Source organism: Malaclemys terrapin, chromosome 9, assembly GCF_027887155.1.
Source record: "Malaclemys terrapin pileata isolate rMalTer1 chromosome 9, rMalTer1.hap1, whole genome shotgun sequence".
Taxonomy (NCBI): Eukaryota; Metazoa; Chordata; order Testudines; family Emydidae; genus Malaclemys; species Malaclemys terrapin.
Window position 1 is genome coordinate 98,103,391 of NC_071513.1, and position 15,873 is coordinate 98,119,263.

At 54.0% G+C, this 15,873-nt stretch overlaps 1 protein-coding gene across 3 annotated transcripts in view; it reads left to right on the forward strand.

Moving 5' to 3' along the window:
- The first annotated feature begins 494 nt into the window (after positions 1 to 494).
- The window catches only part of EPHB3 (EPH receptor B3), a 58,144-nt gene continuing 42,765 nt past the window's right edge, over positions 495 to 15,873 (forward strand). For 2 of the 3 annotated variants that reach the window (XM_054039376.1, XM_054039377.1), the window contains exon 1: positions 12,709 to 12,793. In XM_054039376.1, the coding sequence (XP_053895351.1) occupies positions 12,718 to 12,793 (76 nt within the window). In that variant the 5' untranslated portion in view covers positions 12,709 to 12,717. Of the gene's footprint in view, positions 563 to 12,708; positions 12,794 to 15,873 lie in introns of those variants that run through there. The other variant, XM_054039378.1, reaches the window with a different exon arrangement.

A 15,873-nucleotide genomic window follows, 5' to 3' on the forward strand; every position in this document is an offset into this window, starting at 1 on the left:
CGTGCCCAGCCTGCTCGCCCAACAAAGTGGATTCCTGGGTGTCCGTTTAGGATTATCCCCATCTCGCGGGTTAATCCCGTGATCCTCCCAGCCATCGACACAAACGCCGGACACTGTGTGGGAAGGCATGTGCAAATCAAAGGCGTTGACCCTTTGAAAAGGGGAATTCTTGCAGCTGGGTGCTGGTGAGATGGCCCACGCTTGACCTCAGTGCGGCCTGTAGGCAGCTCGCCTGCAGCCCCTGGGGAGCGCTGGCCTGGGCCGTGGCCCAGCCTGGCAGGGCTAGTGGGGAACTTGCCCTGCCCCAGGGCACTTCCTGAAGTTGTTTATCCTCCCACGTATTATTTGGTTTGCCTGTTTATTCCTGGCTGACTTGTCTCCAGTGCTTGTATTGATTTAGCGCAGCTTGCCAAGAGCCCATGGTGCAACGCGACTGAGGAAAACAATAGCCCCGGCCATGCGACGGCAGTGAAGGGAGCCATTTGCAGCAGCAATGCTGGCGTTAAGCCTGGAAATGCTTGTGAGCCTCTGGAGCGGTGGGCGTCCTTCGGCCGGGCGTGGGGTGAGTCCCCCAGCCAGATTTCGTCTCTTAGAGAGAGCGGAAAATACCGCACTGAAGAAAGGGACAAATGCAGAAGCCACGTCTAGGGAGCGGTGTGGTCCCCGTAAGGGATGCAGTGAGGATAAATTGGGGCCTTGTTTATGCCCAGGTCATGGCGTGGTACGTTGCCTGCAATTGCACCTGTTGTTCTGGTGTGGCGGCTCCAGGGAAGGAGATGGCTGGGCCACTCTAGCCGCTCCTCTCTACTGCTCAGGATGTCTTGGAAATGGCTCCTGGTTGGGCTGTGCAAGTGAGGCGGTGCACGTGTGTCTGTGTGTGGGGGCGGGGGGGAGTAATTTGGGGTATGTGACCGTGTGTGTGTTGGTGTATGATTACACAGGTGTATGTAATTTTCCGGGGGGGGCGGGGGTTGAATAACTCTGTTCAGACATTCTCTGAGCAGCAGAGAAATGCAGCCAGTTCGGATGTCTGGGCAGGGCGTGGGTGGGGGAGGTGCTCTGGTAACGCCATGCTCGCTTTGGCCCAAAGCTGAGGCATTTTGGCCTGTGCTGAGGGTGGGGAAGCTCCATTTGGAAGGACAAAGTTGTGAATATTTGAAAGTGACAGAGGGAGGACTTGCTTCGCCAGGCCATGTCACAGCTCACCTCACCATGCCATGTCACATTTCACCGTGCCAAACCTCACCGTGCCATGTCACACCTCACCTCACCATGCCATGTCACACTTCACCATGCCAAACCTCACTGTGCCATGTCACACTTCACTGTGCCAAACCTCACTGTGCCATGTCACACTTCACCGTACCAAACCTCACCGTGCCATGTCATACCTCACCTTGCAGTGTCATGTCACACCTCACCTCGCCATGTCATGTCACACTTCACCTCACGGTGCCATGTCAGACCTCACCTCGCCATGCCCAGGGCCGGCTCCAGAGTTTTGGCCACCCCAAGCAGCCAAAACAACAACAAAAACAAAAATTTTTAAAAAAGCTGCGATTGCAATCAGCGGCGGCAATTCGGCGGGAGGTCCTTCACTCCCAGGCGGAGTGAGGGAACCGTCCGCCAAATTGCCGCCGAATACCTGGACATGCCACCCCTCTCCAGAGCGGCCGCCCCGAGCACCTGCTTGAGAAGCTGGTGCCTGGAGCTGGCCCTGGCCATGCCATGTCACACTTCACCTCACGGTGCCATGTCACACCTCACCTCGCCGTGCCATGTCACACTTCACCGTGCCAAACCTCACTGTGCCACGTCAAGCCTCACCTCACCATGCCATACCTCACCGTGCCATGCCTCACTGTGCTGTGCCATGCCTCACCATGCTTTGCACCTTTCCCAGCTACACTGTGAATCTGAGCCAAGACCCTCCCTGCACCCCACTTGTCCTTACTCCCCTTACACCCAGCTACCAACCTCCCCCACCCAAGGTACACCCATTGCACACACTTCTTACCCCAGGGCTCCTCAGTGAGAACCTCGGGACACCCCCTTGATACTCCTCCCTCAATTGCCAGACCCTCCTGAGTCATTTCCAGTGTGCACCAATGGATCCGAGTGCCCGGGCGCCCAGGAGCATGGTGCTAAGGGGAAGATCACTGGGGGCAGTGTGGCAGGAATCAGGGCAGGGGGTCTCTCTTCCCCATAAGCCCCCAGGGGAGTGGGGTCCTGATCGTAACTCGTCACCATGCTGTCAGGCCTACCTGCAGCACGGCCGACCTGCCGTGTCCGTGGGAACCTAAACTCGGTCGCCTGTCCTGGTGGCACCATCATCTTGGGGTGCTAAGTACTAAGAGGGAAAATGGTGCTTTCCCTTTGATGAAGATGTTGCTGCTGCCACAGGCAGGAGGAGCCATGGCAACCCGAGAAAGGAGGAGGAGGATGCCATAGCAACCAAGAAATGAGGGAGAGTTGGATAGGAGCAGTTTAATATGGGAAGGACTCCGGAGGCAATGATGGAACCCACCCCCTTGGCACATTTAAAACTAGACTGGACAGTGCCCAGTCAATATGCTGCTAGTACTGCCCCAGTCCTTGGCATATAATGGGAAGGACATCTCTTGCAGCAGGGATCTGGGAGAGGGGCTGAGGCCAGGCATGGAGGAGGAACCAAAGATGCCTGAGGGGTGAATGGAAAGGAAAGAGGCAGGACGGTAACTGTAAATGGGAAGGAAAGGGCAATTGTTCCACCCTTTTCCTTGCACAGCCGTACAGCCTCCGGGAGCTGTGATTGGCGTGCAGCGACTGAGTTCACTCGCTCGCCTGGAGACTTTATATTTGTTCTTTCTTTCTTGGTTCTTTTCCTTGGTCTGAAAATAGACATCGAGGCTGTTTTGCTTTTTGTGAATGAAAAAGACCCATTCATCCGCAGCATACGTCTGCAACCAGCCTGGGCTGTGATGCTGACAAACACTGGACAGTGGCTAGGCAGCTGGGATGCTGAAAGCATTGCTCCTTATGCTAACCATAATTGTCTCACTGCTTCCTTGTGCTCCCTCGGTCTGTCTGCTGCACCCACCTGCTGTACCCTTGTCTTATACTCGGATTGGGGGTGGGGGGGCAGGGCCCATCTTTTCTTTAGATGTGTGTACAGCACCTTGCACAATGGGGCACCGACCTCAACCGCACAAATACCAAAATCAGCATAATCCGCGTTCCCCAGGGAGAGGGCAGGGTGTATAATCGGGCAGTAGAGCTGGAGCAAGGGAAGAGGGATACTTAGGGATAGGTAAAGCCTTTTCTTTCTGGTCAAACTGCGCTGCCTGAACGAAAACCTCTCTGCGCGGGTTAGAAGTGGGTGCTGTGGTGCACACATGGCTCGTTGCATGGCAGGGCTGGGCCTTGGGGCGTGTTATTGAACATAAAATATGCAGGCGGCAAAAGCATCTGCATGGGCATATTGGTGGGCGGGTGACAGTTGTGGGAGAACCACAGCTTAAGATTTTAAACACAGGGGACAGGAAATTCACTGAGAAGGCATGTTTGCCAAGTGGTGCTGGTGGCGCTGGCTGGGCAGTGCCAGGAGGCACTGGGAACGTTTGCCAGATGGCGCTGGCTGTGTTCGCTGGGCGGTGCTGGTTGTGTTTGTTGGTGGTGCTGGCTGGGCAGGGCCAGGAGGCACTGGGAACATTTGCCAGATGGTGCTGGCTGTGTTCGCTGGGTGGTGCTGGTGGCGTTTGTTGGTGGCACTGGCTGGGCGGTGCCAGAAGGCATTGGGAACGTTTGCCAGATGGTGCTGGCTGTGTTTGCTGGGCGGTGCTGGTGGCGTTTGTTGGTGGCACTGGCTGGGCGGTGCCAGAAGGCATTGGGAACGTTTGCCAGATGGTGCTGGCTGTGTTTGCTGGGCGGTGCTGGTTGTGTTTGTTGGTGGTGCTGGCTGGGCAGGGCCAGGAGGCACTGGGAACATTTGCCATATGGCACTGGCTGTGTTCGCTGGGTGGTGCTGGTGGCGTTTGTTGGTGGCACTGGCTGGGCGGTGCCAGGAGGCACTGGGAACATTTGCCATATGGCACTGGCTGTGTTCGCTGGGTGGTGCTGGTGGCGTTTGTTGGTGGCACTGGCTGGGCGGTGCCAGAAGGCATTGGGAACGTTTGCCAGATGGTGCTGGCTGTGTTTGCTGGGCGGTGCTGGTGGCGTTTGTTGGTGGCACTGGCTGGGCGGTGCCAGAAGGCATTGGGAATGTTTGCCAGATGGTGCTGGCTGTGTTTGCTGGGCGGTGCTGGTTGTGTTTGTTGGTGGTGCTGGCTGGGCAGGGCCAGGAGGCATTGGGAACGTTTGCCAGATGGTGCTGGCTGTGTTCACTTGGCGGTGCTGATGGCGTTGTCTGCAATTTGTTGGTGGCTTTGGCTGGATGATGTTAGCATAATTTGCCAGGCCACGGTTGCTACATTTGTTGGACGTGATCTGGTTGGTCTTGATCTGCTAGGTGAAGGCAGAAGCTGCTTCCCAGCCCCAGGCCCCCTCCTCTCTGCTCGCCCTGGGGGACATTTGGATTTGCTTCACTGAGCTGCTAACCCCACAGAAGTCAGGTCTAATGGCCGCGATATCGCCTCAGGCACGGCACAGAATATTGGCAATGACAGGCAGCAACACAACCGGCCTGGAAAGGGGACAATCTGACATGACAAAGGGGAACTGACTTCCCAGCCTGGAAGCACTTTAGGGGGTGACGCATTACAGTCACTGATGCTGCTCAGATGGAGGGACTAAGGTGGGGCTTTTGCTGCCTAGAGGTGGATGTATTTCCCACACCTTCCGGCAGGTGGAGCTAGTCTGCAGCCCCCCACCCCAACTCGACAGGCCTGCAAAGCGTGAGGTGTTCCTCTTGCCCCAAATTCTCATGGCTTCCCCCTTTCCAAGGCTGCTCTTTGCTCTTCGAAACTGACATGGGAAAAGAGGGCGTAACAATAGCTATTGTTTGACATGGAAACTGACATAACATTTGTCAACATCTGGTCAAACGCATTTGGGGTAGGAATAGAGGCGGGTGTCATCTGAAAATAGCAAATAAAGTTACATGGGGAGTGTGTGTGTGTGTGTGTGTGTGTGAGTGATACAATAGAGTGGAGGGTTTGGATTTTCAAGGGTTTGGCATCCACCCTTGGTTTTTGTTTTTTTCCCCAAAAAGCTGAGATCACATTTAGGTCCCAAAATAAGAGCCTGGTTTTCAGCCGTGCTTAGCACCCAGCAGCTCCCACTGTGAGTCTCAAAGCATAGCTGGGTTTTCACAAGAGCACTGCACCCAGCGTGCTGAGCTCTTCTGAGGGGGTCAAGCCACTTATTTCGGTGCCTAGATGGGAGCTGAGCTGTCTTGCAAATCTGGACCGTAAAGCTAGGAGCCCAGACGGTATCAGGGAGTCACTGGAGTGATTGCATAGTGAAGGTTGTGGCCAGACTTCCATTATAAGCCTCCTTCAGATTTTGAATTAGGCGAAGCAATTTGTCTGCAAATGTATGTGGTTAAAATAAGTGATTAAGAGAATTTTAATCCTGGGAACATGGAAAGCAGGAGATTTAAAGAAACAAAACCCTTTCATATGCTACTTAATGCAAAATTGTCTGGGTTTAAAATTTAACAGCAGTGACTGATCATTTTCTGTCCACCTCTGGCTCAGCACAAAGAACAGGAGTACTTGTGGCACCTTAGAGACTAACAAATTTATTAGAGCATAAGCTTTAGTGGGCTACTGCCCAGGAAATCCTGAAGATCTCCCTATATCACACATATGCAAAGAGAGCTCTCCGCACGACTGGATGGAGTGGGGTTCTTGCAAATAGGGCATCTGGGGAAAAAAGGGATGGATATATCCTTGTTGACATGGAACAGATCTCTGACAGTTGCTTCAAGTTTTAATTGCCCAGTGATTAAAGTTTTAATTACTAAGCAATTAGCATTTGAAGTTGTAAGTGTTAAAGGACTTAGCTGCATCCTGGAGCTAGTGGGGCAGAGCAGGATTGTCAGGAGAGAGTATTGAGGTAGAGGGGGGATGGGCAGGGTGGAGAGCGAATGTTACAGTTAAATAACATCCTAGATCCGATATGCAAGTATCTAGCAGATCTGCTAAAGTCCAGAGGAGCAGGGCTCCCTCCTGCAGAGCGAGGTGTGGACTGGGGGTAGAGCACAGTGGGCTCCTGGGAAAGAAACTGGTAGGAGCCAAGTAGCTGCTAAAACAATTATACCTCCTCTGGAATAAGCTTTGCATAAAAGCCTGGAACTGACACTCAAGCTCTCAGAAGAGAATGCACCCAGCTACTTATGTGACACCGCAGAAGCCTGGCATCAGAGTAATTCGGCTTATTTAAAAACCAAAGAAATTCCCAAACAAAAAACTTTAAGCTGCAGTAAAGCGAATCACCAATTTTTCGGTTCAGTGGCTGGTCTAACAAGCTGGGGGGGGAGGGGAATTCAGTTCAGGTTGAACCAAATCTGAAACTTTTCAGAATTTTCAGTCAATTGCAATGTCTGTTTGGGGGCCTGTTCCAGAGTGAGGATTCACCCCCAGGTCTCCTACATCCTAGCCTAGGGCCCCAGGCACGGGGCTAAGGGTCACCTCCACCGCTGGCTGTTTTGGGAATGGCAGAAACGATTCCTGTCAAATTCGTAAAGCGTTTCAGGTCGACTGATGCTGCATTTTTTGGCGAATAAACAATTTGAAAAAATTCACCCCGCTTGGGTGTTACAGAAGCGACTCCAGAGTTGCGTTCTAAACTGGGCTTAAAAAAGGGGCATAAAAGCTGGCTTTGCTCTAAAGGTAGGTGTCGATTGATGTGAAATATCACAAGGGGTGAGAGGTATTTTTTTTGTCCTTTGAATTTTCTGTGTCGCTTTCGTTTGGTTTCTCTTCATACATGGCTCAAAGGAAGTCTCTGAAATTGGGCTCTGGTTGAAATGTGTCATGGGCAGTCCTACTTCTCTGTGTTGACCGGTATCTCATAAAAGAGAAATCGGTAGCGAGGGGGATCCTGACTAGCACTGGGTCAACAGGTAGGTTTTATTTATAAAAATGTGGGGCTTTACCTCACTTTTTGCCATTATTTGCAGTTTAAGGGAAAGGTTCAGCTCTGTGCACACAAAACGGACTGAGTGGGACCAGGGCACACGCACGCCTGATTAGCTGATTGGGGCTGGCCGCACATTAACCCTTCTCCCTCAGGAATGACTCATTTCTATCAGGCTGTCGCCTATAACAGAGAAGGGTTAATGCACGGCTGCTGACGCTAGGAGCCATGTGCAACTGCTCATGGATCAAATATTCTGTCAGCACCTCCCCCCATCTCACTGGGGTTTTCTCCCCTCCCCCCAGTTCCCTATTCTAGGTGGAGGGAACCTGCCAGCAGGGTTGTTACTGATGGTCCGTTTCCCAAGAACAGGGACCGGCAGATGCAGTTACCGAAGGGGCAGGCAAGCTACTTAGCAGTGGCTGGGGTTCTCCCGTTCCCTTCCAGTTACACTCCCCTGTCCCCATTGCCATTTTCCCACTAATGACAACACTTGGCTCTCCTACAGCGCCTCTCGTCCCTAGCTCTCAAAGCTGGGTCCGTATCCCTAGCCCCATTTACAGATGAGGAAGATGGAGCGCAGAGCGGGGAAGTGGTTATTCCCCGAGGTCACCCTGTGTGAACAACTAGACCAAAACCTCAGGTCTCCGGATGCCCACCGCTGTGCTGTAGCTGTCAGACCATGCTGTCTCAAGAGCCCTCTTCTGGATTTCCAGCAATAGAAAGGAGCCGAGGGTGGTTGTACTCTGCATTGAATGATTGGCTCCGTGAAGGACCATGCATGACGCAGGAATTTGGTCAGGGCACTGGAGTTAATCTCCTTGAACTTGATCTTTAATTACTACAAGTGATCAACATGTTTCATCTGAAAAACAGAAGCCCAAGCCCCTGGCCATCTAGTGTAACCTAGGAGTTTATGCCCAGCGAGCGAAGGACCCTTGACCAGTGTTTCCTGAATCGTACAGTCCTTGTTCACAGTTCTGCTGATTCATTATACCAAGTGTGACAAATGTGCTATCCTGTAATTAAGGTTGAATTTCTGCTTCCATTCTAGTCCCCCACCCTTCTAGCGGCTCATAACTTTCTTGAACAAATTCCTTTTGGGTTGAAATTTTCCAGCCTTGGTCTCAGCTCCGCAGGGAATTCTTTTGGAAAGTTTGATTAAAATCAGTTCAACCATTGTTGAGTTATTTAAGTGTGAATAAACAGTTTTCCCATGTGTTCCAGTCAGAAATTTTGTGCTTGAGTAACTCAAACATCTGAAATTACAAAGTAACCTGGGTTTCTGCATCATTTTGAGACGTGCCTTTCCAGCTGCCTGGGAAGCCACATGGCTCAGTATTTTAAAAGTGGAGTATTTACAGTTAACACGTTCGCACACATGCAATAGAATTTTTCTCTCCTTTTTTCTATCATGCTCAATTTTTTTTCCTCATCACCCAGGCCCTCCAGGACTCTGCTCTCCCCCCTATGGATCTGACCGTCTCTAAGAGTGTATCACTTAATGATGCCAGCTTCAGGACCCTGTTAGCTTCTCTGTCGGCCAGCTTTGCACGTCCTTCCATGCCACCCCATCTGCATGGAAACCTCAGCCTCTCCTCTTCCAGTCCCCTCCATCCAACCTGCTTCTTCCAGGTCAAGTTGTTCAGGAATAGAGGGACCACGTGGCAGTCACTTCCTCCCTGAGCCACCACGAGAGAGTGAGGTCTTCCAGCCAGGGCTGGTCGAAACTGTTTCCGTTGAAATTGTTTTTCCATGGAAAATTGGGGTTTTGACCAAATTCATTTTTTGTGTGAAAAGTGTACGTGTCTGCGTAAAAAATCAAACTTTCATTGAAAAACGGACTGCCTGAACACCGAAAAATGTGGATTCTGAAATGCCAGTGCAGTACCTCAAGGGAGTTGTAGTTTGGGTGCCTCATTCCCCCATTCTCCTCCATGCGCCAGACTCCCCAGCTGGACTTCATCTCCCATGATGCACTGCAGCCACCCAACAAACAAGAACCTAGCAAGTGTTTGCAAACGTGCTGTCCTGTAGCTAAGGCCTTGAGGTATTCCAGCCTGTTGGTTGTGTTTGTTTTCCTTGTCATTCCATGAGGAGGAAGAGAAAGCCACGACACGTGGGATCTGCTGTGTCAAAGCGGCAGTCACACCATTGTTTCAGCTCCCTGCTTGGGTAGTGGAGCACTCTGGATAATAAACGGAATGCTGAATACCAGATCTCCCTCTATGAATCTGTGGTGTTAAAATGCCAGAACCTGTGGGGCTGTGTGAGCATTTCGCACAGATACTCAGCGCACGTCCGAATCCCCACGGGTGACCAATGGAGAGACCCCAGGAATTACAGCCAGGCCAATTGGCACATTGATTCATGAATATCTTTTCTCAAAGCTTTTCCTGATTCCCTTTGCTCGACCAACTGTACTTCTTAACCTTCGCTTCCAGCCAGGGAATTGTCACTTCCGACACGGGAATTGTGCCCCCTATACCAAAAAGTGGATGTTGACTCTTAAGCCTAAGGATGACCGGGGCCAGATTTTCCAGTAACAGGTGGGCTTAATTTGCATATGCAATTGCCATTACGACTAAGAGCCATTGACTGCAGCAGCCCTGGCACTGGCTGGAGGTGCAGTTTACTGCCTGGGGTCTACATTCTGCTTTGGGCTAACCTCCCACTGATGCTGGCAAAGGATCTGCGGTGTGCCCAGCGTTGCATAGGACCCCCTGCCTTCTAAGCAGCTGTGGTGGGTGAGGAGCTGCAGAGGAGAGACTCTCCCAGCTGTTCACTGCTGCCCCATTGGGGCTGGGGCTCTATTTCTGGGAAGCACTGGGTGAATTCACCCCCTGCCTGTCTTGGCCAGAGAGCTGGGCAATCTTCTGGCCTCCTAACAGAATGGAGAGGCTGAGATAAATCGGTCAGGCACAAACAAAAGCGAGATGAGCCCCAACTTTCATCGGAGGATGGGGTGAGGAAGAGGAGGGGCAAGTGGTATGCAGTTCCTATCCATGGGGCAGATGGATCACTGCCACAGCAGACTGTGAAAGATCTGAAGCCCAACCAGCTGTTTATTAGCACACCCAGAGCACCTGGATCAGGTCCCACTGTGCACCATGCAAACCCTGGCATGGGCAGTCCCTGCCTTGGAGAACTCACAGTCTAGGTTGCAGTCGGGGTAGAGGTAGAGAGCAGAAGGATATTGTTCTCCTTACAGGGGCGTAACTTGCTGGAGGCAGCCTGGCTGGAGGCACTGCTGAGTTCTGTTCTTAGATCTGACGCTGACTCCCTGTCTGGCCTTGAGCAAGTCACGTCCCCCCTCTCGGTCTCAGCTTTCCCTTCTCTCGGAGAGGGACGCTGGTCAGACCCACTTACGTTGGGACTGGAGGGTTCACTATGAATTACTTTGCCCATGGCCGATTACAGCCAGAGAACGAAGGGGAGAGGGGGTACTAAGGGGCTGGTTACAGCTCTCTGATTCTCTGCCCCTCCTGTGGGGTCCCAGTGCACTTTAGAGAAACCTGGAGGCTGCTCTATCTGATGCCAGCTGATAATGGCCCCGAAGGACCACTTGCTAGGGATAACCGGAGTGACTTGTGCTCCAGCCACTCACCCTACACAAGGAGCTGCAGGGAGGGTGACACAGGATCCAGTTATGCCAGCTCCATGCCATCCCTAGCTAGAAGGGCACAGCCCGTCTCCTCCCCCTTTGTGCCCCCTGAGTGGTACCAAGGGAGCAGAGCGGAGCAAAGGAGCTGCCCCGTAAAATGCTACAAAGTCTGGACATTTCTCCCTTGGATCATGCCAGGCCCAATGCCACTGAGCGCTCCATGAAAGTGGGGCGCAGACTCACTCCGGGGGTTGGGTGGCTCAGGGTCACCCCCTTTACACATTAGCTACACGTCCTTCAGCGGGCGTCATCACCCACGTCCAAGAGACCAGGAGAGAAGGGCTCTTAGGCATCCCTCTGCTGCCTGGGCCCTGGGCGGCTCGTGTGCACCTGCAGTTGAGTGCAGTCTGCGTGCCGATGGCCGGGAAAGAGGGAGGCTGGCACGCTGCATGCTCCAAGTCTGCTTTGTTACTGGGGCTACAGCTTGCCAGGAGCTCAGGGTGGCAGGAAATTCCCACCTCACTGGGTGCAGCTGAGGGACAGAGGAGACACCCTGTCAGCCCCAGCCCTGACTGTGAGCTCCCCTGCCCTATGCTGCTGCAGCTCTCCAGGACTGGGCCAGCTGCAAGGACCAGCATGGGAATGTGAAGCAGCAAGAAGGGGGGTGAGGTGAGGGCAACAGCAGCGTGGGAGGGAGGTGGGCAGCCAGCCGCCTTGCATAGGCGCTCCAGCTGCATGCCAGCATCAGGGGTGGGAGTGAGCAGGGAGGAGCTGGTGAGCGTGGGCCCTGTAGACTCTGCAGCCCTTTGATCTCAAAGGAACCTGGAGTCTTGAGACTTGGGGATGCATGGGGTGGGGCAACCGCTGGACACTCATCAGCCCTTGTTTCCAATGGGACTGAAGCCAGGCTGCCTTCAGGAAAGATGGGGCCACCTGGGAACTAGAGGAGGAGACTGTGAAGGGGCAGAAGAATGTGGGGGCTGGGAGGGAGGAGGGTGCAGAGGAATGCGGAGAGCAGATGGTAGACTGAGGTGGAATGGGGATGTGGGGGGGCAGGAGGGAGACTGAAGGGGTGCAGAGGGGTGTGGGGGGCAGGAGAAGACAAGGGGCAGGGGGAACACCAGGTGGCAGAGCAAGAGAATGGGAGGTGCTGGCTACTGTGAAGGAAGAGAACTGGGGGAGCAGGTGGGGGCAGAAGAGGAGGTGGCTGTGGGGGGATCCTGGGATGTGTGTGGGGGGGGAGCAGGGACTGTAGGAGCCTGGGAAGGGGCTGGGGGGCAAGGAGGAGTTTGTGGGAGGAGCCTGGGATGGGGGGCTGTCCTGCTCAACCACGTGGGAGAAGGCGGGTTCCCACAGGGCCAAGGCCAAGACGAATCCTTAATTTTAAGCCAGTCTCGTACCCACCCCCCGCCCCCGCCAAAGGTGGGGAGGGGGTGCAGGCCCTTTAAGAGGCCAGTTCCATTTGTGGCCGCTAGGTGGGGCGCTCTCCTCGCTCTGCCTCTAGCTGCTCAATGTGCGGGAATAGGGGCGGGGCCTGCTTCGGGTTGGCCCCGAGTCCCCTCCCCATCTAATTCATCTTTCCCTGACGCCCCGCCCCTAGGTTAAGCTCCGCCTCGTGCCTCGGGGCGGGGTTTAGGGACCCGCGACGCCCAATGGGCTGCGCGCTTGGCGTTGTCAGGGGCGTGTCCCCAGCGCCGCGCTCCCGCTGAGTGCGGCGTTGGGTTGCCAGGGGCGTGTCGAGAGGGTGACTGGCGGCTGGGCCCCGCCCCCCGTGGCTGAGCCGCGGCGGCGGAGCCGGAGCCCCCAGAGCTGGAGCGTGAGCGGCGGCGAGCGGAGCCGCGAGACCCCGGGGCAGCAGCCGCGCCGGAGCCGATTCACCCCGCGGAGCCCGGAGACCCCCCGCGTCCGGCGCCAGCCCGGGACCCTCCCACCCCCACCCCCGCGCCGGAGCTCCCCAGCCGGCCCCGGAGCCCCGCGACCCGCCCGGTGCGGGGCCGCCCCGAGTCCGGGCACTGCCGCGCCGCCCGCCGGGGCCCCGGCCCCGCGCCCCCGCCATGGCCGCGGCGCCGCCGCCGCTGCTGCTGCCGGTGCTGCTGCTGCTCCTGCCCGGCGGCCGCCGCGCCCTGGAAGGTGAGACCCGCCGGGGCGGCCGCCGGGCGGTCCCGGAGATGCGCCTCTCCCGCCCGGGGGGCTCTGATCCCCGGCCTGGGGCGGGGGTGGGGGGAGCCCGCCTGGGGCGGACCGGCGCAGCCCTCTCCCGGGACAGACGGACGGCTGCCCCGATCTCTGTGCAGCGGGAACACCCCGAGTCCCCATCTCCCTGTTGGGACCCCTGGGTGGGGACCCTCCAGTGGAGTCCCCCAGGCACGGGTTGGGGTGGGTGGGATCCCTCATCCCGTGCACTGGCTGACGTCCCCGGGACCCCTCTCCTTGGCACTGGCTGGGGGGACCCCCTCTCTGTGGGTGGGTGGGCAGCCAGCCCCCTGCCCAGTGCCCGGCGTGATGCACATCTGGAGGCGCTGGCACTGGTGCGAAGAATGAGGTGGTGTTGATGGGTGGGACTGGGGAATGCAGAGTTGCTGCCCCGAACGGCCCCTGGCCCACGAAAACCGCCACCACTGGGATGTGGGGTTAGGGCATGGTTAAGGAGCGAGGGTTTCGTTCCCCCCATGGGCTGCCCAGATCCCTGCAGAGGGAGACAATCCAGCCCATCAGCTTAACAGCCAGTTTCTGCGCTGTGGTGCCAGTCGCCTGCAGGGCGACGCAGCCGGTCTGCGTGGAGCGGGCATGGGTGGCAAAGTCGTCCCTGTGATATCTAAGGAGATCTGCCCTTGAAGTGGTGGCACGTCGCTGGGCCCAGACAGATGCCGATTGTGGGAAGGGGGTCAAGAGGGCTTGGTGTCTGTGGTATGAACAGAAGAGCATCTATGGGGTGCTGAGATGGAGATTTGCAAGGGCACATGTGGAAGCTGGTTGCCAAAAACTCTTGGGGGGGGTTCCCTCAATTTTTTTGTTTTTTAAATGTCCAATTCTGTCTGAAAATCAGGATTTGCTGCTGAAATTCCAAGGGGCAGAGTGGGGTGTGGGAGAGGTAGTGTACTCACAACCCTGAACTCTGCCTGGATTCTTCAAGTAGCTAGATCCATGGTGAAAGGTTTCAAAATGTTGGCATGAGAATTCCCCGTCATTAGACTTCAGAGTTAACACCTTGTTGAGCTGAGTGGGGGCAGCTGCTCTTTCTGTGGACTGTTTCAGGCTGTCTGTTTGCAAACACAGGAAAAAGTGCTTCAGTGGTTATTCAGTTCACAGTCAGGGGGTTTTCTCCACAATCAAAAAGGCTAGACATTGAATATTTTTAAGTGAAAGGTTGGATGCTGCAGAAACTGATGGTGCTACCAGAGAAGTACCTGGGTGTTGGACTGCTGCATCCTGGCTCCTTGGTTGAGACCAAATGGTGGTCACAAAGCACTGAACGATTTAACCCCAAACATGAAGGAAAGCCCTCCATATAGAGTCTTTTCTTAACCGTGATTCCCCCAAAGGGAAGTAGCTGGTAAGTGTATTAGTGTGTCTCCTTCCAAGAGTAGACGTGCTGTGGGCAGATTTCTTCCTCCCCCTCTTGATCTGGAAACGAAACTCTCTTCTAGTTCAGTTGAAGATAAAAAGGCAATTAATTTTCTTCCGCTAACAGGGTGAAATCGCAATCTTCTGGGCAGCCGGGTGATCCTTCATATTTGCGAGAGGAAAGCCGGTTTATAGTCCAACTGGATAAAGATCACAGGGGGAGAGACTGGGATTTGTGTGTCTTGTGGATGGGCAGTTTGAAATGGAGGCTAGTTGTGGCTGATAGACATTTCATTTTTGTACTAAACGTCTTGGAAAAACTATTTTTTGTCTCGTGACAATTCTCTGACCTCTTCTGGGATCATTGTAGATTGCTCATTCGCCCCCTGGGTTCTGTAACTAAACACTCTTGCTTGCCAGAGGATAAAAAGTGGTGGGTGGGTGGAAAGGGGTTGCTGACCACTTCAAAAAAACCCAAACAAAATCCAAAAACAGATGAAGGGAATTTTCTGCCTTGTTGTTAAACACGTTTTCAGTGAACAGCTGATGTGTTTATTTTATTTTGCATGGATGTGCTGGGACAACAAAAATCGAAAAGAGAGCCTTAGTGCTTGTTTGGAGTCATTTTGCTTTCTATTTCCCATGCATAGCCCCATGCTACAAAGTTTGGGTTGCTGCTTGTTTTTGGAAGTGGTGAGGACTGGGGACTTCCTCCGCTGGAGTGTGGAAAAAGAGACATTTCTCTTGGCCTTTAGGCATTGGAAAAGGTTGGGGAGGGAGTTTGTTACAAATAATATCCATTTTTTTTTCTTCCCCTCAAAAAAAAAACTTCAAATTGGGGGCAAAAGTCACCCTGAGTCGTTCCCTGTGAGGGCCAAACTAGGATCTCTGGGCCTGCTCTAGTCTTTGAGCTTCTAGAGACTGTGATCCCCTCCTCGTGCTGTAGCAGTCTGGGAAGCAGTGACTACTCTGCATGCGCACTGCTCTTTTGGGATGAGCCTTGAACCAGCTGTGGTCCCCTAAAGATCAGCCTGGAAATGGTGGCTGTGAACCTGACGTATTAAATAGATATTGCAGAATTCAGTTCTTCTGGGCAGCACCCACCACAACCGAGCTCTGGTGTTGATTGGGGTATCTGGGTGCTGCCATTAATAACAATTAGTTCTTCTAATAACAATTAGTTTCCTATAAATCCTTTGAGAATTGAGAACCAAGCCAATTCTGGGGCCCAGCACAATTGCAGAAGAGTGTGTGTGTGTGTGTGTGGTTTTATAGGGGATTAATTGTGTGTTACAGGCCTGCATCTCAGCTTGAGTTTCTTGTCTCGTTGCCTGCTCCTGGTTCAGTTCTCTGCACTGAGGCTGTTCCATTGTCCCTCTGTAGCAGGTCTGGGTGGGCTGTCCTGTGCGCCTGCGTTTCCAGCCCTAATGTTGTGACAGTGGGTCTTGCAGCATTCAATAGCTTGTGGATGCAACAGCCAGAATCTACACAGCTCCTGGAGACCCAGCTGGTTGGGAAAGGTTAGGTCGCCTTTCCTCAGAAGGAGCTTGGTGGGGTCGGCTGTTTAACCCCCGTGAACTGGGGTGAAGAGCAGGACAGGGAAAATAAACAGCTTTCACTTAAGGTTTTCTCAGCTTCCTGAGTGT